This window comes from Pezoporus occidentalis, unplaced genomic scaffold (genome assembly GCF_034315485.1).
Source record: "Pezoporus occidentalis ecotype Australia unplaced genomic scaffold, CSIRO_AGI_Poc_V1 ctg36, whole genome shotgun sequence".
Lineage (NCBI taxonomy): Eukaryota > Metazoa > Chordata > Aves > Psittaciformes > Psittacidae > Pezoporus > Pezoporus occidentalis.
The window spans coordinates 296,481-321,456 of record NW_026915591.1 but is presented as its reverse complement, the minus strand read 5'-3'; the positions used below and the strand labels follow the sequence as shown (position 1 = coordinate 321,456).

Genomic DNA, 24,976 nt, shown 5'->3' with positions numbered 1-24,976 from the left:
TCTGTGACATGGTCACTTTTCAAATATTTTCTAAATATTGTTTGTTACTAGGTGCTACTTCACAAAGCTTTTTTGATATATGAGAGTAGACTGGAATGTGCATGTCCTGCTGTTGTGAGGTGCTAGTCATATCGCCCTGTAGCAAGTTCTGTGCAAGTTAGAAAAGAAGTGAGTGTATTTGTGTATGTGCATTATTCATAAAAGGCTCGTGAATTTGGGGCATTCTTAGGATACTTGGTAGAAAACTGTAGAATTTTCTGTTAGCTTTATGCAGGAATCTAGACACACATCTGTATCAGTAGTCTCTGTGGAGAACTTTGTACTTTAAATAGTTTTTAAGCTAACCTGTTCTTATTAAAGACACATCAAAGAGCTAATACACCACTGGATGATGTGATGGGTTTAAAGATTTTGCAGTATGGACAGACCTTATATTCTGGACAAAAGCTAAATTCATGTGAGTTCTGTCATTGTTTATTGTAAGTACAATTGAAGGAAGGTGTTGTCTGGTGTAAGTATCTGTACTGTAGGAGAATTACTTGCAGCTGATGCTAGCAGAGGGTGTGCTGGGTAGTCTGTGTTAGAATTCCATACAAATAATGGCTAATACAAGGCAACGGTAGAACTTTTTATAAATGAGTGTCCATTATGTAAGCTCAAAATATTCTTCAGAATTTATATTCGTTAGTGTTTTTCAGCCTATAGCTCTTTGGTTTTATTGGACAAGGTGACAGTATGGGTGAGTGTATGCATATTATAATTTCAATTAATAAATGTTTTTGGTAGTCAAGCATGTTTCTGATAGTTGAGCACTCACTGGAAAGCTCTCAGTGCAGCGTACCATGAATGTGTTCAGCAACATGGATGCTTCTTCATAAATTTTTAGCTGCTTTGAAGTGCAGAAGGTTAGTGTGAGACTTGATACTTCTGAGGGGGGAGTGGTGATGGTGGTGTTTGAATCGGGAGGTTAAGAATCAGTTTCCTGTTTTGAGGCGCAGTAATTGTAACATGATGATTCAATGTGCTACCACAGAGAGGAATTCTTCTTTAAAGTTATTGACTAGCTGGAGGTGAGGAAGAGATAATCAAGTTGGGTTGGTAACCTTAACTGTCTTCTCTAGAGGCAGAATAACCACAAAAATCAGTTTCTCTCACGATTGTTTTTACTGTTTCTTTTAAGGGGGTTTTGAAGGGTGACTGTGTAACTGTAGGAGAAAGCAGGAAGTTGCACAACTGAGAACTGTCCCAGCTGAAATGGATCTTCCAGGAAACATGCATTTGTCCATCAATACCGTTTACTACCATTTGAGTAACATCTCTAATATCCTGCAAGTATAACTAGAAGCCTTCCTGAAATGCTGCTGCACTCCATTACTCATATGTAAATCCGCAAGTGCTAGCCTGTTACCCATAAGTAGACATGAGGAAACTGAGGCTGTGGGATAGCAGTAAGCAAAAAGATTGTCTTCGTTATGTACATTCTTTAAGCTTTTTATAGCTGGGCTTACAGTTTTTAATGGTCGCTAGTGGGAGGATGACAAAAGCTTGAGACCAGGCCTGTGCAACATGGGGCTTGCAGAGCTGTGTCCCTGCCCTGCCTGCCACCAGGAGGCAGTGTGGGCTTCAGGGGTCTGTTATTTGGCCAGAAATTCAGTTGTTCCACATCTTGGAACTATAGAGTAGTAGAGGAATACTTTCAACTAGAGAGTGTGTGGCAGCTTAGATGGTTGGATTTGCCACCGGGGCTATGGGACTCCTTACTTCAAGTGTCCTAAAACTAGCAGAATGCCTATTTATACCTTCCACCATGAGCATGCTGGAACAGTGTATTGCGTGGAACTCTCTTTACCCACAAAAATTTCCTAGCATCCTAGGCAAAGATACAAATCTGTTCTCAAGTGGAATGATGGGAAGGCATAGTTAACTGTTTCCTAAGACAGCAAGTCCAGCTTAGATTTTTTTTTTTTCTGCCTTAGCCTATGTGGGCAGTCAGATGAAACAGCCAATTTGCAGTAGAGAAGACCAGCCCTTACATAAGATGAGCAAGTGGACATCTGGAAGCACTTGAGCACCATTTTGTACTTCAAATATGAATCAGTGTAACACAGGAAAACTGAGGGATATGTTAGAAGATCAGTTGTTAAAGGCAGGAGAGGTGGATAACAAAGGTTTAGATCATGTGCTGATTTGCAGAGTTCTGCCTAGGCTAACAATTTCCTCGCCAAATAAGGAGACTTGCACTTGCCAGAAAATAAAATTAGAGCAATGTTGCATGTTATTTTCTAATACTATTCACTCTACATCTATTTTTCAGGTAGCAGTTTAGGTAGAGGGGTGCAGGTAGTGTTTTCAGAGTACAGTAGGACCCTACCTATCCTTCCCTAAATGTGAGTTTTGGGGGACAAGGTAGAGCAGGGAGTTGGAGGGTGAAGATACTGAAATGCTCCATTAACATTTGTTTTCCAGAAATGTGTGGAGCTGTGGGTTGTGCTGTGTTGTCATACCTCACAAGCAGAGGCCTTTACTTTCTCAGCTCGTCTATCAGTTGCCCTTTTCCAAAGGCAGTTCAAGCTCAAGTATGCCTCTGTCCAGTGTTGCAACTGCTGAGTTTCCTTTTTGCCCTCCTTCCTTCAGCATAATCTAAATGCTTGCCACTAAACTTTCTATCTGTTTCAGTGATGGAAAAACACCTTCCCTAATATTTGTTTGAAGCTGAAAGTACAGAAGAGAGTCTTTTTAAAAGGCATAGTTTGTGGTTTATATGTTTCTATAACTAAGCCGTAGGAAAATACATACTCGGTTAAGTAACATTTCTGAATAGACTGATCCCTTGCTGTAGTCACGAAAGACCTTGGGCAAAGAGCCTTTCTGCTTAGGGTGCTGCACTGATCTTTATTCTTGCAGCTGCTGTTCTAAAATGGGAACATTTCAGTGTTACGATCAACCCTCCTTGGTGGGGAGGTGAGGGGCATACAAAGCGCTGATGAGCTATCTCAAAGTAAAAAAATATACATCTTCTGATGTAAGAATTAAATAATCCTAAGCACCCTAGGAAAGATAACTGAATTCTTACATAATCCTCCTCCTAACAAGGTGCTCTTTCCATGTGAATTTGTAGATCATCAGCCTGTGGATTCTGTGCACGTTAATGCTTGGCTCTGCAGTACTCGGTTTCAGGTTTTGGTGTGGCTTTCATCTGAGTGCAGAGATGTGTATATGAGGGTTTTGGGATAGTGGTGCAGTAACTTTCTCTGTTGTTAGAGGCTTTTTGCTAGGTTTTAAATGTATGTGAGAATCCCAATGTTAACTTGGACAACAAGGAAACGCAAACCAGGTAAACATTACATGTGTGCATGTAGTAACTTCGGAAAAAATTTAGTATTTGGATGTCAGTATCTATCTTGCATATTTCTTTGTAAAACTAAGATGCCTGAAGCCTTGCTTTAGTGTGAAATAAAGACAATTTTTTTTTTTACAAATAATTTTTTAAATTGTCTGAAATGTTTTTCTTTCCTCAGGGAAAAGTATACTACTGGGTGTGCTTCCTTTAACAGTTACATTTCTCCTGTCTTTTGGAGGTCAATTTTTCACATGAACCCTTTCATCAGAAGTCTAAATTCTTTATAGATGCAGGGTGGTCTTTTGTGTGTTTCTTCTTTATATTTTTCTAGAAAGCAGCAAATCGATCAGTTATATAGACTGATCTTTTGTGTGCTTTCTAAAGGATGGCTCTGATTTTATTCCCTTTTTTTTTTATCTTTGTTGCCAAGTCTTAAGTATCCTACTTGTTTCCCAGTGTTAAGAACCCCTCACTTCATTCAAACCTTAGGGCTACTTATGAAAATTATTTCTGTGGCTGAGCAAAGCTGAGGATGAGTGGGAGGAGAATAATAATTCAGTCCTTGGAGTGTGTGGGGATGTTTTTGTTTTGCTGTTAGCATCCTTTGCCCCATGGTTTTTAATGCTGTTACATTCCATGCTTTTGAGAAGATGCCTTCAAGGGCTTTCACATGGCAGCAGAGAAGTGAAAACGTTAACAGCTTTCAGCTGGCTTTCTTGTAGCAGCAGTATCTGCTTATTCCAAATCATTGTTTGTCTGGTTTATAACAGTAGTTTTTTATTACTGTCTAACTGGTGTCTTGTTTCTTTTCAGAGATCATTCACATTAATAATAGAAGCATGGGATTGGGACAACGATACAAAAGCTGGTGAGTATTTATATAAAAATTGCGATTTTCACTTTGTGCTGTAGGTACACAGATTGGAGAGGGGAGAAGTGGTGTGCTGCTGCAATTCGTCTGAATGTACGCCTGCTATCTAAGTGAAGGGCATCTGTAAATCGAAGCAGTGAATATTGGGTTAGGAACAGTGAAAAATTACTGATGATAGGAAAAAGAATGGAGAATAGTAAGTCAATATTGTAATACTTTAATAATTAGCTTTAAAAGAAAAATGTTTAAAAATCATGGTAGGCCTTTTTTTTCTTTTAAGGAAAATTGTGCTGCAGAGCTGCATTTTAAAGTCTTTCTCAGTTTACCTGTAACCATGTTGTGCAATACTTTTCATGATCAGGTAAACAAATAAGCGTTCTTGCTTCTGATAAAGAAACCATGCTTGATGTTTGTGATGAAAGTAATGGGATAATTCCTGTTTCTCCCCAAGTACTGAAAGTTACCTTGCATTTATAGTCTGAAAATGTAATGCTCGGTATCAGAGCAGGGCTACTGATCTGAAGGAAAAGCAAGATTATTGCCTAAATACTTCAAAAATCATGTGAAGGTGCTGGTTGCCTTGTTGTTACAAAAGTAGGACTCCAGCTTGAGCCTACTCCTTAGTACTGGTTTACAAACCTGCTTCAAATAATGATTTTGGCTACAAGTTTTAAGTGAATTTCAGATTTTCATTGTGGTTAAGGATGAACTATTTGATCTTGGCTGGGATCAATATAGAGGAAGATAAGTGTTTGGACATTAAGATAGCAAAGATTTATGTCCCATATCATGATCAGTTTCTAATGGGTTCCATTCTCTGCTGCTTCATTCCTGGCCATTCTTACCAAGATGTATCAAGCATAAAAAATTGGTGAAGCTCAACTGATAGTAAGGTGATGTTAGAGTTTCGAGGCCCTTTTCCTTGAAGATTGGGATCAGCCCTGCTTGCATTTTCCTGGCAAACTTTCCTAACTTAAGAGATTCTTCTAACATACTCTATCTCCAATGATAGACAACCTCATGATGAGTTTGTAGTTTTTTCCTGAGCCCTCCTTCTCTAAGAATTAAGCTTTTGTCTTAACAGCTGGTTCAGCCTTTTGTAATAGGTATGTTTTCGTTAGATCTCTGGTAGTTCATGTTGCTGCTGTTAGTTGGTTCACTGCTACCTTGAATAGCACTTCCCAAATCTGGACATGGTATTCAAAATGAGATCTTGAGTACTAAGCAGAGTAAGCCTGAATTTTTAGTAAGTTTAGATATCCTATGTAGCAACAGATTGGAGGAGTCCTCTTGAATGTTTTGTTCACAAAGTGCTACATGAAACTAATTCCTTTAAATAGTTTCCATTTTGAGAACAATTTACCCAGGGGTAGCTAGTACAGAAAATGTTGGAATATTCGTGCCTTAGTTCTAAATGGCAGATCAGCTCATGACGTGGTGTAGAAAGGAGTGAACATGAAGAGCCTATCCTGTATCCATTTAAGTGGTGAATTTTGGTTTTTAATAAGCTGCTTAATATATAATGGTCTTGTAAGTTGCTATATTTATGTCTTGTGATCTGCCGAATCCTCTTGCAAACCTGTAGATATAGAACCCAGGTTTCTATTTAAATACGCTTGATAAGGGGACAGTTGCTTTAGGCTTGTGTTAAGTTTTTCTGTAGTTTTTAGGTTTTTAACGTGCGCTGATAAATCTGTTGACTTGCATTGGTGACCCTTTTTTTCCTAACTTCCGGCCCACAGTATATACAGCATCTTCTGGAGGCCCAGTGGGCCATCTTCTTAATTTACCAGTTTCCATGAACTACAGGAGTCTATACAAGTGTCATGTTACACAGTTTAGCTTGCATGAGAAATTGCTAATGGAAGGTGAATTTCCCTATAATATAGGCTACCAGAGAGGAGCTGTTAAATTGTATTGCATCTGAAACCTAGAAGGCTGGTAAGCCTACAATTTGACAGAACGCTAGCTAAACACTTGCCTCTGTTAAATGCTTCTGTAGTCTGTGTACTGATTCCATGATAGAGACCTGTTGCTTTGCCACGCTGCAGTTTAGACTTGTATGTTGGATTTCTAGGAAGAAATCCATTCCTTAATGCTGAAAGGTTTTTTTTTCTTCCTTCTTCTGCAGTCTTGGCAGGTCAAAACCAGTAGGTTTTGCCTTGTGAATCTGTCAAGATGCAACGACACTTCCTGTGTATTTCTGCAAGGATTACTGAACTGTCAGACAGGCACAGATCAGTAAAAATTCATGTGTAAAAGCACAGGAAAGGGAATATGACAACTTCTCCAGGAAAAAGACAACAATATCTGTATCCTGGAGGGGTGAAGAGAGTATCTGTGGAAATCTGAACTCCCTATCATATCCTGAACACTGTGCTGATCTTTGGATCAGGTTACCTGTGTCTTCTGTTGCTACTGTAAGATTAATCAAAGTAAATTGCCAGAGTCTGTTTATAACGTGATTAGTTAGTTCCAAAGTCAGGTTTTGCTTTCCTTTAGTGGGGATGAGTAAGGCTGAAACTTACATGCAGGTCCTGTGTTCCAGCTTGGACTTTCAAGTGGGTATTTAAGAAAACCCCAAACCAAAACAAAGCCGAACCAAACCAAAACCTACCCTGAATACCCAAACAAAGTAACAAGCAAACACAAAAATCGCCAAATGTGGAAAGAGGAGTTTCCAGTGAACAGCTTGAAGCTTTTACAACAGTTGCCATTCTTCCCTCCCTCTCTGTCCTAGCATCCTGTGTTCCTTCCTTGTGCTCATTAAAAGCAAGGCAGGGTTGCTCAGAGATCTGTGAAGTACCATCTCAAGAACCAGTCTGTCAGGGCAATGTTTCCCCAGTACTTACCTCAAACTACAAACCAAGAGACTTACAGACCCCAGTTCTTGAACTACTCCTGTGCTTTTCCTCCTCTGTGCTGCAGCACTGACTTGGAAGTAAGCTTGTGGCAGTATAATGTTACCACTTGTTTGCTCTGGGGGAATGTGGGACAGGAAGAGGAAACTGTCTTAAATACAAAGTCACTTTAAAGGGCCTGTTGTGCCATCTGTCACAGCAGTTCATGCTACTTTCTAGGTAAATCATTTGACTAGGTAAACTTCTGGACCCTAGCAGAGGTCTTAGCAATGCATAACCTGGTACTGCCATTATGAAGCAAGCTGGCATCTTCATGTATAAAGTAATCTTCCATTAGATTGTCTACCTCAGGGATGCAGTGGTTTCCTTCCTCCTTTGTCTTAGCCTGTATGAGACTTGTGCAAATACCTGTGCAAAAGCAGTCTGCTTTTCTAGAAAGGCTTGTAGAAAACTTTTTTAGTGATTAAGGAAAATAGGCCTTATTGCTTCTGAGATGCGTGGAGGGGAGCTTTGAGTAGTGTGTGCCAGTAACCAGACAAATTCGGTTATGTAGCTCATTGTCTTTACTGAGACCTAAAAGTAATGGGAGTTCATAAGATGAATTTTAATGGAAAGCCAGATGCAGGGAGAAAGCTTGCTTCATCAAAACAGTTAAATGTGGGAGAGTGGATATCTTCAGAAACACGTTGGCATGGTGGGGGAGGAACCTTGACAAACATGTTCTTCCCTGCAATTACTGATCTCTTTAGAAGATGCAGCTTCTCTTTGGGATCAGTCTTTAAATTGAAAGTAAACCAGAATTTTCATTCTAGTGCTTAAGAATTTAGTATTAGAAATGAGATGGCTTGGAGCTGATTTCCTGATGCCTTTTGTAGTTCAGGGTAAATTATTTGGCTTACTTATTTAGGTTGTTAAGCCCTATCTTTACTTGTGTAAGACAGAGGAAAAGCTCTTAAGATTCAAAATCTTTTTCAGAGGAGTTTGTGAAGATAAACTTTGAGTGCTTAAAAAAAAAAAAGGCACTGTTGGGTTATTTTCCCTGTTCTTGACCGCCAGGTATCAAGAGGACTGTTCTGCATAGGTATATTTGCAGTAACTGTAATGCTTGTTCCAGTTGTTTAACTGACTCTGAATTTAGTCTGAAGATGCTTGATAAGATTTTTATTACAAAGGAGTGGTTTATAATCTCAGGCCTGTTCTTCAGTCCATCTGATGCACTTTGAGGAAACACTTTTATAGCAGTGGCTGTTGCAGCCATTTTTAATTAGCCTGTGTTGCTTATAGCTGGAAAACAGCTCCAATAATGTGCATTTTCTATTTGTTCAAATTTCTTGACCACTCATGATTCAGCATTTTTTCTTTATAGTTTTTCAGATCAATAGTCATTAGAGAAGAATAAGATTATAAAAGGATGCTGAATCTAATCACAAAGCTTTTAATGGTGACTGGTGGTATAACAGATATCTGGTTCAGTCAAAAATAAAATGCAGGCAGCCTTTCCTAGTTTGCACGTTTGTTGTCCATGTTGCTACTGACCATGTGCTGCTTGATGACAGAGGTCTTGTTGTATAAGAATTAAAGAACAAGGGTAGACTTCAGTGTGTCATGTCTAGCCATAAAATGTTTTATGAAGACTAGTCCAGACAAGCACGAGTTGTAGCCTATACATGGCAATAGCACTTTAGTATTAAAGCAGAGATATGCTTTGAGTCTAAATATTTGGAGAAACTGTCAATACTTAATTAAACCAGCTTTTTTAAAGTTCAGTACTCATTAATTTTAAGAGAAAGTTGGTTGTTTGGTTTGTTTGGTTTTTTTTTTCTTACAGTAGAAGCAAACTTGAGAAAAAGACATTAACAAACTACATTCTAGAGTCTGCTACTTCTGTACCTTTTTCTTTAATGTTGGAGTGACTGAAAATTCTAGGTCATCCTTTCACAGTCTGAGGGGGAAGTGCAGCCTTGGTAACAGATGCACAGGATACCCCTATGCCATCAATAACTTTCTAGGTGAGAAACAGTCACTCCTTTGACTTACTTTCTAAACAAATTAGGTTAATGAGTAGTGGAAAGTAAGAAGGTCAAATCTATTTACTGAAATTGATACTGCTTACTAAGAGCTTGGCATGTTTTATATTAATAATCTGGAGTTTATACGTCATCTCACTACCATTAGTGTTCAAGGTTTTGGTGGTTCTTTTACCATGCATTTTAAAGAATCTCTTAATTAAAGAAAGTGGATGCTGAAACTCCAAGCTGGAAATACTACAGCTATTTCATAAATGGTTATGAAATTCATGTATACCAGTGGAGCTTTCATATCTTTTTCTTGTCCTGAAATAGTGTTTGGAGTTCTAGCTGCAGCTTGCAGTCACCTAGAAAAACTCATGCAGTAGGATGTTACCAGATTTGAGTAGTGAAAGCTTTTGAGGACTTCTGTCCCTGGGGTTACTCACTGTCTACCCTTAATCCTTACTGTGCTTTGCTTATTTTTAACATTTGCTGAAGCAATTGTGTAATTTTGTTGTATAATTTAATTCAGCTGACTATAATGGCATCTCATCTCCTAGTACTGAAGTGTCTGTGCTTCTATACTGAGTAAAATGAATAAAAATACAAAGTAGATATCTATAAATACTAAAATACTGTGGCAGTTCAATAATCTTATGTCCTAGTATCTTCTTGTCCTATGTGATAACACATTTGGTCTCGGTTAATTGAACTTGGCAGTAGCAGTGCCACTGCTTTCTATGAGGGCAAGACAGGCTGCTTATAAGACTGTATTGAGACACTGATCACAATTATGAGTAGTTCCACTGGGGATAAGGATAAGCAGGATGCAGAGTTGAGAACAGCCCCTTGGCAATCCTGGGTTCGCCTGTGTATTTCTTGTCAAAATGACAAATACTAGCTACACAGTGTTCCATGAAATGCTTATTAAAGATGTTTTGCCTTTAGAGAGAATGATTACATGGAAACAAGCTAATTTATGTATATAATACAGGTCTACCAGAGCATTTACTATTGCATAGTAGTTTTGCAGCAGATATGTTTTGCTTTATTTTTAAAATTAAATTTGCACCAGAGAACTTTAATGTCTTAGTTACAAAGTTGTGCAGATTTTGCAATTTTATAAGGGAAAAAAAAGGAGGCAAAAAGAGCTTCAAATCAAGATAAAGCTGCTAGTTGTCAGCGTGTGGGTGTGGTATGTTTGGCTGCCTTGAAAAATAAGCTATTTCCTATGGCTTATGTTCCAGGGTTTTTTAATATTTCCTTTGGGACACTTTTTTAAATTGGCCTTCCTGTAATGAACTTTGCAAGGCAAAGGAAAATTCAGTTATACAGTAGATCTTTATCATCTTCATGTTTTCTTTACTAGATTTTCTCTTAATGGTTTGAATGATTTTGATTTGAATATATATGCTCTTGTGTGCTATCAAACTTATAACCTCTTGAATTTACCATTTTCAAAAAGGTGAGGACTTGCTAATAGAACGAGTGGCACATGCTGGCATGATCAACCCAGAAGATCGATGGAAGACACTACAGTTTAATGGTCCTGTTGCCCATTTTGAAGTACAAATAAGAGTGAAGTGTGATGAAAATTACTACAGTGCTCTGTGCAATAAATTCTGTGGCCCTCGAGATGACTTTGTTGGTCACTACACGTGTGATCAAAATGGAAACAAAGCCTGCATGGAAGGTTGGATGGGAGAAGAATGTAAACAAGGTAGTATTGCTAGCTTTATTTCAGATTAGGTTAGCTTTAGTGTGTATATATAATAGGTATAAAGTGTAGATATTTCTGTGGTGTTGGTGCTGTAGCATGCTAATTTTAATACATATGGACTTTGTCCTTTGAATGCGAACCTCTGAAAAAAATCCTCTGCGAAGAGTGGAGCCCAGCACACAGGATACAGTATTACTTGTGGCCTGTGCTATGAGGGATACATAGTAAATCTAGTATTCCAAGTAATGAAACGTCTTTTTAACTAACTGACTTTATTCAGAGTTGATGTTACTTTAAAGCAAAATGACGTATTACGTCTGTTAATGTAAGATTTTATTTAACAGTTATATCAGTAGTACTATAGACATTCATCCTGTGAAAATTCCCTTGTAGCACTATTTTTGCAAATGAAAAAGTTTTAGTGTAATGTATGCAAAGCTGAAAGCTTTTTGATAGTTCTTAATGTGAACAGAAATGAAGTGTAGTCACCCCTTTTATAATGTACCACTCAATCAAATCTCTCTGCGTTTTGCCTTCAGTCTCAGTAATTATGCTAACATTACTTGACATAGTCTTCTGAGAGACTTTTGGTTTTCTTTTCTGTTTCTTTTCAGTAAAAAGCCTGTTAATGACAGGGGAGACCATTTTTAAGGCTTATGCAAGGTCATGTGTGCTTGGAAGCATGGAAGCTTGGGATTTCTAGAATAATACCGGGTTTAAAAAGTAACTGTATTTGAATGTTTCAGTGCTGACAGTCTTGCTGCAAACCTATTCATTAGCAAGTTTTTCAAAGAGTTATCCTAAGTTATTTCTTTTTTCATAAAGAGCTGCTGTGGGATTGCTTTGTGAAATAGCTAGCTGTAAACAAAAGCTATTTGAATGTGGCAAAAGACGATCTGCTTTGCATGAGCAACAAACACGATAAATGACAGAAGCTCTAGCTGAACAGTTCCACATTGCTGCTGTACAAATGGGTACCTAACTGCTCAAACTGATGCCTAAATCTGTTTCTGTTTACAGCTGTATGTAAACAAGGATGTAATTTGCTCCATGGGGGTTGCAGTACACCTGGGGAATGCAAGTAAGTCTACGTGCTTGAGTATCTTTTTGAGTGCTGATCTTTCTAGCATTTTCCATGTATGTTGCTACTTTTTAAAAGTCTGCTTAAAATGGAAAAAAATCTATGTGAGAGCATCAATGGAAATTGATCTGAAATAAATTTCATGTAAGAACTGCATATACTTCGTACTGTTTTTCAATCCTATTTTTTTTTCACATGTAAGACTGAACAGATTTGCTTCATGTAATCCAAAACTATACCTTTATCAAATGACAGTAATATTTTTCTTTCCCCCCTCTTTTCAAAATCCTTAGGAGCTCTGATCTCTATGTACTAATTGTTCCCCTCAAATAAAACAGGGAACTTCTTCTTTGGATTGTCATGACTAAGAAATGCTCACACTCCTAGAACACTCAATATATGTATTTTTTTTTTCACCAAAATATAGTAAACTTAACTTTTCCAAGAAAAAAAGGGTCGGTTTGTTTGGTTTGTTTTTTTTAGTACTAATGGATATACATTAGCAACCCCAAACTAAACTTTCTAACCCAGGTAAATGGTTTTGGTCCCTAAATACAAGAGAACAGTATCTGAAATGTTCCCTTAACTTTTTGGTGAAGACTGCGGTAGCAAGAGTTGGTTGTTTCCTTGTAAAAGTTCAGGCATCCAGTGTGGTAGGACAAGGGGAAGTGAGTGTTATTTTTACACTGGCTGTTGAAGACAAGGGAGAGGTCTGCTTGGAAGTTGGGGGATCCTGTGTAAGTTCTCAATTTTATGGTGGTCAGAGTTGTATGAGTAGATTTGTGAAGTGGCTCCTTCTTAAGTTTTGTTGAATCTGTTTGCTTGGAACAATGTGAAACAGAACTGGCTGCAAGAACCCCTGAGAGCTAACAAATATCATTTGTGGCAAGCCGTGATAGTTTATGGTAATTCTGCCTTCTCCTCCTCCTAGGAACTACACCAGTCATCACAGAAGTGGTAGAAATAAGATGCAGATCACTTAGCTTTGCTGGCCTTAGAGCTATGCTGGGGTTGAACTGCCAGTTTTGAGTCGTGGTAGGTGACATACAAACAAGTCTCATCCTGCTGGAAAGCCTGAAGTTTCTGGCAGTGAGGTATACCAGATAACAAAGTCTTAAGTCAGTGCACTTCAGAGATGTTTCTTACTGCCCTGAAACTTTCATCAGATGCTGCTGACTTGTAGATGATGTGGTGTGTTGCAGCTCTCAAATCTGACTGAAAACTGTAAATTCCAGTATGTGAAGTGCAGCACTTAAGTGCATGTGCAGCTTCACTTCTGCAGAGCTATAAAATCTCCCTTAAAAGATTTTTTTTTTCATGGCAGATATTTAAATCACAGCTTTCTTTCTGTGAGAGAGAATATTTCTATTTCATGTTATTTGTGATATTTTCATATCATTAAATATTTTGCTTGTGATTTAAAGTACTGTGTGTTACTACTGCTGTTGGTGATTATTTTGTTTTAGGTTACAAGTCGAAAGTGTGGTTGAGAGTTGTGCCAGTATCATTTCTGTCTGAGTAACAAGTATTCTTTCTCTTGAGCCTTCCAGGAACACATTTTTCTACTTGAGAACCTACTCTGGTACATTTTGGTTCATGTAAAGGTTTCTAGAGTTCAGTAGGTATCAAAGGAGTATCCTAGGAACCTAGGAATATTTGCTTTTCGAATGCAGGGAGCCTTTGAATAAAGGTGGAAAAGCAACATTTATGCAAATACACATGAGTACCCTTGGTGGGGAGGGGCAACACAAGGGAGGTGAGAGGTGGTGATGCAGTTTCCTTCTTGGCTTTCATTTCTCTGATACCAGCTGTATCTGGGAAAACAGAAGCTGGAGAGGAAGAAGAAGGTTTAAAAAAGGAAATACAAAAATTTAAAGATGGCTGGATCACTGTGGTGCTTTAAGGTATCTGTTAATAGGTAGTCTCATGGGCAAAGCCTATCCCTACAGCATGTCACTTGATACTAGAAGTATCTAGTGTTGTAAGTCCAAGTGCCCCCTTCTAACCTGCCCTGTTAAATTAAGCTCACAAAAAAATCCCCTCCGTTGAGTCTATTGAAGGAGTCTGAGCAGAAATCTTGCTATTTTGTTGGATGGATTCTCTCATCTGAAAGAAGATACCTTGGAAGGAAGAGGGAACAATATTTCAGATGGCTTGTATGCTATCGGCATTGTTTCTTACTGCCCATCTGCTTCAGTGATAGATCTGTGGTCAACAGGTTGAAAGAAAAGAGTAGCCTTTCTATGGCTATTCTGTTTGCAGTATTGCAGAAGGTTCTTAGCTTCCTCTTTAAATGTGATTTGGTAGTTTGAGCTTGTTCACACAGATATCTTTAACCAGTATTCTGCAATAGTTATGAGGGTAAATTAGTAATGTGCTTTTAACACAAATGGATAATACTTTCTGTAGAAAAATGATGCTGAACTAAAAATAAGCAAGGCTTACAGATGTGACCTTTATCTTCAGCAGTACAAAGGAAGCTGTTACTTAAAACAAACTGCTATGTTTGGTGCTATTGAATTATAATCTAGATTCCTTCATCCTGGTTTTTGGACAGTTGCCACTGTCATTTAACAGGTGAAAACAATGTCTTTTTTTTTAATTCAGAAAGAAAATGAAAATGTGAGAAAAACATGTGTGTGTGATGTATGGAAATCTGCTGGTGCCAATAGCTACTTGATTGCCAAAATCTGCAGTGGCATTTATAAATAGAAAAGTTGGAAAGTGGTTTCAATCATCAACTTGCATGAGCATGCAGGTAACTTGAGCAATGGCTCTGAGGCTTCAGCCTAACTAATAGGATGGATCTGCCCTCCATGCTTTGATGTTCCAATGTAATTTGGAACTCTTGGATTAAATGTTGTACCAAAACAATCTTAAAAATAGCTAAATGACTGCAGACTGTTAATAAAGAATATGCCATTAGCTATAACTGTACAGCATCTGTTAGGCAAGTTCATGTACCTATTGTTTTGAGGAAGTTATGGTATTGTAAAGTTTGCCCTTCCTTTTGTTGAGCTTTCATCAAAGAAATGGAAAATAAGTTGGGGATGACCTGATGTAGGTAATGATTTTGTGGTGTGGCTGGGTCTGGGTGATAGGTTTGTGTAATTATGGAGGCAGTTCAGCAAAAGTAAAAACTTACTCATTAATGAGCAGAAATATATCCTTGAGGAAAGCAAAAGCAACGTAGCTGAATCTTGCAAAGACTGGAAATTTCTATACTCTTTAAATAGTTGCTTGGGGTTGGGTTTTTTTAGTTTTTTTTTTTGGGGGGGGGTGGTGGTTTGTTTTGTTTTGTTGTTTTTTAATGTGAAACCCAACCAACCTTAATCTACATCTAGACAAGTGTAATCTTTTTTTAACCTACAATGGCAGACCAAATGGCGTTGTTTGAATTCACCAGCCCAAAGTAGTGGAAAGATTGTCAAAGAAACAACATTGCCAAGCCATGATAATTGGTGCTTATTGTATGTTATTGCATCATCTGAAGTACTTTGTTAAGTTGCATTAAACTGTCTAGAGAAGGTTGAAGTTTGATCTAATGGCTTATACCTGGCTTAGGCTCAATCACCTTAAGAAATTATCAGAGTTGAATACAGAGAAACCACAAGTAGCAGTCTCCTTACTCAATTAAAACTGCTGACTTGAGCGTGTTTGGTACCATGCATGAACGTCAGTAGGCTTAAGGACTTAATCTTTCTCTTCCTTGTGATCCAGAATGGTATGGGTTTGGCAGAAGTCCACATATGCCTCATATCTGGCCTACATTGTCATATTCCTGCCAGGATGATGGTATTTTCAGAAGCCTTTCTACTTTTCTTGTTGCCCTTGAATGGTTAAATTCCTCTTCCAAAGCAAAAATTAAAAAAAAAAAGGGAGTCAAATCCCTAATACTACTCAGCTTGCGTTCAGCTTCTGGAGCTGCAGTAGGACCCATGTTATGTCCTGGAAAATGCAAGTCTTCCCACAACTTGTATGTAAAATGTAAAAGCATTTCTTTAGAATGTGTAGAGTAGCTGAAATGAACTAGAAATGCAGTCATTCATGGTACTCTAATGTGAAATTGTGCAAGCATACATTTTTAAAAAACGTTTGAAGTAAATGAATTTGTGCTTTTGAACTCTAGAACTACTTTTGAGCTATGTGACAAAATTTTGATTTTTACAAGATTGGTGATCTTCTTGGGTTTTTTGTTTTTTTTTATGTTTTTATTTTATCACATCTTAGGTTTGTCCTGTTGAAACAGGTTTTTCAAGCTTCCTGTCTAGTGCTATGCCTTTTGTAGTCCTGTATTCCACTTCAGCCCTGCTTGCGAGGCTGATTTCTTGTGTCCAGCAGTGCCTGCAGATGACGTAGGCCTCTCCTAAGGGGTTTTGCTCCCTTAATCTGTCACTATGAGGGCCAGAACCTCAGCTATAAATCAGTACTTACTTTATGAAGATGCAGGAACAAAAGCTTGAGTTGCAAAAATGTGGTAGGCCAAAGGGGAACAGTTTTAAACTGAAAAAGGGTGGATCTAGATCAGACACTAGGAAGAAGTTCTTTACTGTGAGGCACTGGCACAGGTTGCCCAGAAAAGTTGTGGCTGCCTCATCCCTGGAAGTGTTCAAGGCCAGGCTGGAGCAACCTGGTCTAATGGAAGGTGTCGCTGCCCATGGCAGGGTGGTTGGAACTGAATGAGCTTTAAGGTCCCTTCCAACCCTAATCTGTGATTCTGTGAGCTACAACTGCCTGGACTGTTGGGGTTGTTCTAGATATCCTTTGTTAAACATTATAGACCTGCATAGTCTTTCTGTCCTTTTCAGTAGGAGGCCTACCAATATCACTGTTTTATTTCTGTCTTCATGACAGTTGGGGAGATAACATGGGAAACTCTGCCTAAACTAACAACAACAAAAAACTGAATACTTGTAAACTTACTCTTGGGTACAAGGAGATCTGATGCTTTTGAAAGATTGTACAAGACTAACAGAAGTGTTTAGAGATTGATAAAGGAAGGAAATACAATGTCTGCTTTTAAAACTGGGAGAAAGCAAGAGATGAAGAACTTCATACCAGCTAGATATCAGCCAGTTCTAAACAATATGGCTTCCTTCCCCAACTGTTGCAGAATGGGATTATGAGAAATCTCATAAGCTGCTCTAAACAATAAACTAGGAAGATTTGAGTAGTGTGCTAGTTGCTGTGACATCTGACCATTTCAATTTCTGCAATCCTGGACTAGCTTTGATCCCTAAGGAGCACAGGTCTATTGTCTGGCCGTACAGGAATGCCCTTCATACTAGTACCTGGACATCTTCTCTTCTCTTTGCAAGATGCTGTATCACAGCTTTAAGTTTCAAAGAACTTGTAAAATTATTTCAGTTGCTATGTGTCACATCATGTAAGTTCTCCTTCTTGTTATCATAACCAGTATCCTTTTATTATCATTTTTTATATCCTAGTCTTAAACCTTCTGGGATTGTTGGCAAGTATTTTGCAAATAGACATACTAAGTTAGACAAAGCATCCCATGTTTTGTTTCTTTATTGGTCACGGAACTGAGGCACGCTTCCTTGGATGCACTCACTTCCTTGGAGGGTTAGTGGGTAAGAAGGCACAGAACATACCCTAAAGGTGTATGCCTCTTCCAGAAGAGTGTGTGAGAGCATACAGGAAGTAAAAACATGTAATGCTTTAACTTGTGTTGACAATAGTAGGCAGTGCAGACAAATTAGAACAGTAGATCAAAGCAGTGTTGAGAAGCCAATGGCCATACTAAAAACACTTCACTTTTTTTCTTAATTTTAAAGTAGCTTTAGTCTGTTCTTGTGGACTGAATGCCTGTTTGCAGCTGGAACACATTAGGTGTGCTTCTGGCATACATTGTCTTACATTACCTTAGTTTAACCTAAAAGGCATCCAATTCTTTTGTTGCAGAACAGCTCTGTGATGTGAACCAACACAGCAACAGGAATTATAAGGCAGTTCACTTAAAAAGTATGCTTCTAGTGTGAACCAATGCAAATGTAGGCACACCCTTAGAGCCACTTACTGCAAGTTAACTGAACAATGTTTCCTCCTATATTCCGGCTGAACAATTTTGAACCATCTCTCTATCAACTCCTTCACAAAACTCTAAAGTATTGGAATGAGAATGTTACCTTTCTTACAGCTTCCTTTATTAGAGGAGAAAAAAGTTTGTAGGGAAAGGTTTTTGTATTTTGAGCTAACAAGAATGGTGGTGGTGAGAAATAAAAATGGCAGGCTTTCAGGTAACTAAATTATTGCAGTTCATTAATGAGCATCTTTTCCTTCCCTAGTCAAAAAACTATCATGCCTGTTTCAAAGGTAGAAAAGTGGTGCAAGCGCCTCTGTGATGTCTTAGTGAATGAGTACCATACTAGCTATAACACTGAATCCAGATGCTAAGAATTGCAAGATCTAACAGCTAGGCCATATTGCTGCCTGCTATGCAACAACTAATCTCTTAAAAGATTAAACAGACTTTTTTATAGTTATTTTAAGTAAATAACTAATATAAAGCTATTGTTCTGGCCTATGCAACACCATCCTGTTCACGTCATTAGAACATGTAGTGGTTTTCCATGTAAGAGGGTTATTTCTCCCCCACCCCTTAATGATGCATTTTGCTTCTGCTCTTAATGTCACTGTTTTGCTTCATTTTTCCTGTGTTGAGTGTTTTGGCCACAGTTTCCACTTGAAATATGAGTGGGAGAAGCTCCCTCTAAAAAGCCTGCCTAAAAAATTATGTATAAATATGTCATGAGGACCTTTGCTTTGGCGTTTGTACGATGTGCAGTGTACCAGTATGTAGAACCTTTGGTAATTAAAGGCTTATATTACACTGCTTACATCCTCTCTGGGATTTTTTTTATTTTAATTTATTTTTAGGTCCCTTACTCTGACCTAAACTTCAGAAATAGTTGTTTTGTTGGGTTTTGGTTTTGGTTTTTTTGTTTTGTTTTTTTTTTTCCATTTCCTTCCTTTCCTTATGTGTGTTTGTGCATTAAGTGCTGACAAAGCTCTGCAGCAAGGCATACGACAGTTTGTTTAGGTATCTTCTCGTTCTAGTGTATTATGAGCCTTTTTGTAAGGTTAACCAGAGTAGATCAGTGATTGGATGAGACCTGGAGTATGAAGTTACTTAGCTAATCTCTCTGCACAGAAAGTTTTGGACTTTTAAATAACCAGAAGGGATTGAATGGGGAGAATAAACAATTTGTGAAGATAGATAGTATGAAACATACAGGTTGGTTGACCATTGAGAACACTCTCTAACTTTTTGCTATGTAGCAGACATCTTCCTTCTGGATAAGGAGGAGTTGATCACGTGAAATGCTTGAGGGTTGAGGGATCATGGTTTACAAATCATCAGGATCTGTGTATGTTTCTTCTCCTTTCCATATCACTTGTGTAAGTACTATTGTAGGATTTCCCATTAAATCCTGGAGTTTGGAAAGAACCTCCAGGATCATCTTGTCCCACCTCTGGTCCAGTGAGACCAGATTACTCAGGGTCTTATTCTTGCAAATGGTGAGTCTGTTTACATACAGTATTTTTCCAGCACAGTTGCAGTTTCTCTGATCTCAATACTGAAATATTATCTAGAAGCTTTTCTCCTACCACCTCCCCTTTTTCTAGTCTTGTACGTAAATTCTGATTTTCTATTGCCATTACTGTCTCACCTAAGGAAAATGGAAGCTGTGAAGTGTGCCTGTAGAATTACCAGGATCTTCTTGGCAAGTTCTTGGTTTCAAGATAACTAGCAATTGTTCTTCTGTTCCTATTGCACCCTCTCTGTGTTAATCCTGACCTGAAGGGATGCTTTGGACTGAGAGCAGATGCCTGTGCTTCAGCCTTCCGTCAGGAAGTAGCTAAGCTGTAACAATCTATTTATGGTAGCCTCTTTTGTACTGCTAATAACCCAGCAAGGGCTAAGATTAAGCCATCTCTGATTTTGTTTTGTGTGTGCTTGGTTGTAGAGACAAGTTAATGCTGATGAAGTCAGTAGAGGGGAAGGGAAAAGGAAGTAGAATCTTGATTCCAATAAATTTTCTTTGTCCATTGAACAATGGGAATCCTTATGAATTCTGTACATTTGGCTTTCTAACTTGGTCAGATGTGAAAAATTTAGGATTGCAGAAACTTCCAACAAATTGTTCTCAACTGAGGGTAGGGAGGCAGGGAAGAAGTAACATTAGCCCACTGTTGATTGCACTAGCTGTTCCCTTTTGGCTTTTACATAAGTGGTTGTTACTTGAAAAGAAATTCTAGTTTGGTTTTCTTGATGTTGCTTTTGTCTCTGTGCCCTTTGGATTTCTCATAGTGGATCATTGACCTTTTCTCATCCTTGTGTCTTAACTTGATAGCTCTCTCATAAATGACTGTGCCCATCTCTGAATTTATTGAACTTTATTGATCACATCTTGCTATAGGGGTGAGTTGAGATCTGTGTAAACATTATCTTTTTTAGAAGGAAGTGGAATTAAAGCTGCTCTAGCACCTGCTAATGTAGGATGCAACAAGACTTCCTGTTCAAGAGGAAATCCTAATTTACTCTTCCTTGTAAACTGAAGGCTGATCAGCTTACCACATAGTAACCTTTTGACTTGTAAACACTGTGTTCCTTTTGGACTGCTTTTAGCCTCTAGAAATTATTTCCCTCAGGCATATTGGTAACTTTAACAGTAAACTTTGTGTTGAATGTCATGAAAAAGCAGCAACGCTTTTCTGCTAAACTAATTTTAATTCAGTCAAGCATACCTACAAACTCAAGTAGGTGCTTAAGATGCCTTCAAGTTCTAAGAAGGTGGCTGTATTTTTCTTTGCACTCTTAATCACCACTGCAGTGATTAAGAGTTAAACAAACTTGTTGTCCATTGGGTATGGAAAACAAACCAAGTTATTGTGATTATTTGTTTTGTGATGCAGTCTTTCAGCCCTTGAAAATGCTTGTTATATGTGGGTGGGGAGTTGGCCCTGGCTAGGATATTGTGGTGAATCACTGGCAGTACTGCCAGGTTTGGCATGGATGGAGATTTGGGTTGGGGCCAGTAAAGTGAGTTAAAGTGTTTTTTTTTATTGTTTATTACCAGCCCCGAAAAGATTTTTCTGTCCTTGAGGAGGAAGAGATCAAATTTAGCAGGAGCAGTATTTGTTTCCTCTTACTGCTAATACAGCAAAAGAAAGCTGCTTCTGAAATATGGATATTCTCCAGGCTTCTGACAGCTTTGCTTATATGAGCGATCGGAGGCCTCTGGACTAGGTATGCAGCTGAGGCTTGTCTTAGAGATCCCACAACTGTGAGGTTTTGAAGAGCAGATACTGGGACTAAGAACTCAAAGGAGTTCTAGAACTTCATGTATATGAAAATAAAGATTGCCTTGCAAAGATCTGCATGTTAGACTCCTTCTGTCTATGCAAATAGTAGAAATTTAAATAATATGCTGCCACCATAACCTGCTCTATTGCTTCAGGGATTGATGCAACTTGCTGAAAGGGTGGAAGTGTATTGATTCTCAGGGAACCAAGATTCCTTGTTTATACTTTTCCTTGTCTTCTCTTACTACACCCCAAAGAGTTAAGAATTTATTTTCTGTTCTTTTATGGTTTTTAAAGCATGTTGATAATAGAGTAATGGTGTTAAACCGAAAAGAAGTAGTTTACTTTCTAAGGCTTTTTTCCCCCTAGGCATTAAGGCTCTACTGGCATGCATGTGCCCGGTTCCCATTCAGTGTGGTTTTTATGCATCTCTTTGTTGCTACTATGGCTCTTATGTTGTTTGTAAGAAATACTATTTAAACAACAGGCATAAGAGGTTTTTGTTGGCCCAGTACAGCAAGCTTACTGTCTTTTTTTTTTTTTAATTAAAATGTGCATGAAATGTACATTAAGGAAAAAAAGAAGCATCTGTCCATTTTATTTTTTTCTCCCCCCCCCCCCCAGTGTTCAGACTTTATCGCCTTTCCTGTAGCATAAGCAGGTACTTTATTACCAGAATTATCTTACAGGTAACACAAAGATGCTGATCCCTGAAAAAATCTTGTATCAAAATTTCAACTGTTTAAAACAAATGACTTATTAATGGATTTTGTTTCTGTTCTCCTCCTTTCTCTAAAGAGCACTTTTTTTTTTACCATGTCACTAGAGAATGCTGAGGGTATAAGAATAAATCTGTAAAAAAGATTCTCTTGACAAACTACATCCTGAGTAAATTGACAAGATGGCTGTGTTTCTGGCTACCCTGGTCTTTCAAAACTAGCACTCTAGAGGAAGGTAGCTAACATCTTGAAATCTTCACAGACGTTAAAAACCTGTAATGCTTAATGCAGTGAGCCAGCGGTCTTCTTTTGAAAAGTTATTTCAACTTCTTCATATCAATCACAATTCTTGTCCTACTATGAGATGATTATATGAAAATGGGACTTGTTGTACAAGAATATGTACAGTTCTCATAACGCATAGTACTTGCTGTTGCTTGTTGCCATGATATGTAGTGCGGTTGAGCAAAATGAGTTCCAGTAAGGGTGTTCAACAGGACTAGTATGTTCCTTCTAAACAGGAGAAATAAAGTTTTGTTATCTATTGCACATTGAGTGGTTGACCTCATTCTTGAGAACGGTAAGTGTAGTGTTCCAAATACCTGTAATGCTGATAATTAAGCATCATGTTGCTAACTTTTAACATGTGAACTTACATCTTAGGTGCCATTATGGTTGGCAAGGACAGTTCTGTGATGAGTGTGTCCGCTACCCAGGCTGTGCTCATGGGAGCTGTAATGAACCATGGCAGTGTAACTGTGAAACCAACTGGGGTGGCCTGCTCTGTAACAAAGGTACTTAACATTACAGGAAAAATAAGTAAAGTTGCATGATTAACTGATAACTCATTAACCATTTTTTTCTGCTAGCGTGCAGCTGAGTATTTCTGTGCCTAATTCTTTTATGGCAGATGGTGCTTAAACATTGTAAGTATAAGAAGTTTAAGACAAAAGGCTTAGAATTGTCCTGACTCTTCAACTCATGTAGTTGGCCGTTGTTTATCCTTCCCTGTTCTGTGTCTAGTCCGCAGGTGACAGGCTAACTCATGGAATATGGGGATGATGTGGGTGAATGATGTTCGAGCCAGAAAGGCATCTGTCTGACTAGGAATTAAAATGGTGAGATTTGTGTTCCCTGTTGATTGATTGGCACTTTTCTCTGTCCAGATCTAAATTACTGTGGGAATCATCATCCCTGCCTGAATGGTGGAACCTGTATGAATACTGAACCGGATGAGTATCGCTGTGCTTGCCCAGATGGCTACTCTGGAAAGAACTGTGAAATTGGTAAGTTTTGGGTATTGTGTGTATCTTCAGAAATCTGAAACTGTTTCAGGCATGGCTACATCGTAGTTGGCCAGATGGTATTTTATGATCATTGCTACCCATGTGTTTGGTTTGGGTTTTTTCTTGTTTTTTGGGGGGTTTTTGTTTTGTTTTGGGTTTCGTTTGTTTTTTTTAGAGTAGAGGAGCTGTTTTCTTCTCAAAATCCAGCTTGGTTTCCAAGAAGGGAAATGAAAAGTAATAGCAACAATTAGAAAGCATTACCTAGTACTCTCCTAGTAAGGGATTTTCTTGTTTCCCAAAGCTTCCTTACCTTCTGAGTGAGAAAATATCAAAAGTGATGGCATGCAACTTGTCCTGCTCAACTTGGTTGCTTAGTGCAGTTTCTGCAAGTGTTACAGCCCTACATGGGGTGACAACAAGCAGTGCTGCCTATAATTGCAAGCTCTGTTCTTTGTTGTTTCCAAGGAACAGTATTAGAATGAAGCTAAACAGACCTTTGATACTTTGAACTGCTACTACTGTTCAGACCTCTGCACTTGGCATGTCTGTTTTGTCTCACAGAGCTGGGGGTGGGAGAGCAAAGTGCTGGAGGGCTCTGAAGCTGGAAGTGCACAGCTGGAAGCAGTAGGTTAATGGGGAACTTGTTCCTGGGATATTGAGGTAGTGGCCTGTCTTTAAGCTTTCTAGTCAATAGATAGGAAGGATGATATGCACCTTCAGTAAAATCGTGCTTTGGTCTCCTACTAGGAATCTTGCTCTCTGTAGGTAGGAGAGGGAGGCTCCAAGCTTCTGTACGGGCACCTCTCTACTGCTCATGCTCTTGGTCATTTTTAATCAGAACACAGTTTATAACTGTAAGTTCTCCTTAACTGTTACTGGAAGAGCAATTAGGAAGAATTTATTTTCCTCTCTTTCCAGCGGAGCATGCTTGTGTATCTAATCCCTGCGCTAATGGTGGAATTTGTCATGAAATTTCATCAGGCTTCAAGTGTCACTGCCCATCAGGGTGGAGTGGACCAACATGTGCTATTGGTGGGTATGCGTCTTCTGATGACTGACCCGTTAGGTTGGAAGGGCTGATACAGCTTAATCGATAATATCGTGCTCTCTTGGTAACGGATTTGATGGTAGTCTTTTACCTTAGTTTTCTAATGGCTATGGTTTGGGGTACTCTGAAAAGATTAAAGGTACTACTGTGCAGCCAGCAGTATCCATTTGATGGAGTTGAGGTCTACAGGTTATCAAAAGCACAGCTGGACCATAGCCAAAGAAATGCCCTGTTGCCAAAGTATGTAAGACAATTTCCGACTCTTTAGTTAAAGCAAAATCCAGAATGGATTTATTTTAAGAAATACAGAATCATAGGATGGTTTGGGTTGGAAGGGACCTTAAAGATCATCTTGTGTAGATGTGAAAGTTCTCCCCTTCTGAAAGTAATAGAAGAGTAGATTACTCAAATATATAAGTGTTTGGTTCGGAAGATGGGGAAATAGTAGAAACATATTGTGGTTATTTGTTTGCATTTTGCCTGTGATTTGGAGCACAGGGGTTTTATCCATTTTTCAACAGCAACTATGCTAAAAAACCCCCTAAATACTGGCTACTGTGTCATGATCTAGTAACATGACTGTCAATGAGCGTGTTCATCACTGGCAGATTAACTGAATCTTCTTGCTGCTTGCAGATAAGGGAAAAAGGAACTTTGAATTTTTCAAACTCAAAGGTATGAAAAAAGCCCAAGTAAAAATTAGGTTAGGAATGT

At 38.5% G+C, this 24,976-nt stretch overlaps 1 protein-coding gene across 2 annotated transcripts in view; it reads left to right on the top strand.

Moving 5' to 3' along the window:
- Positions 1-24,976, top strand: part of JAG2 (jagged canonical Notch ligand 2) — a 67,948-nt gene that overhangs the window by 21,631 nt on the left and 21,341 nt on the right. For both annotated transcript variants that reach the window (XM_062630690.1, XM_062630689.1), the window contains exons 3-8: positions 4,154-4,208; positions 10,547-10,801; positions 11,822-11,882; positions 22,592-22,722; positions 23,095-23,214; positions 24,133-24,246. In XM_062630690.1, the coding sequence (XP_062486674.1) occupies positions 4,154-4,208; positions 10,547-10,801; positions 11,822-11,882; positions 22,592-22,722; positions 23,095-23,214; positions 24,133-24,246 (736 nt within the window). The remainder of the gene's footprint in view (positions 1-4,153; positions 4,209-10,546; positions 10,802-11,821; positions 11,883-22,591; positions 22,723-23,094; positions 23,215-24,132; positions 24,247-24,976) is intronic.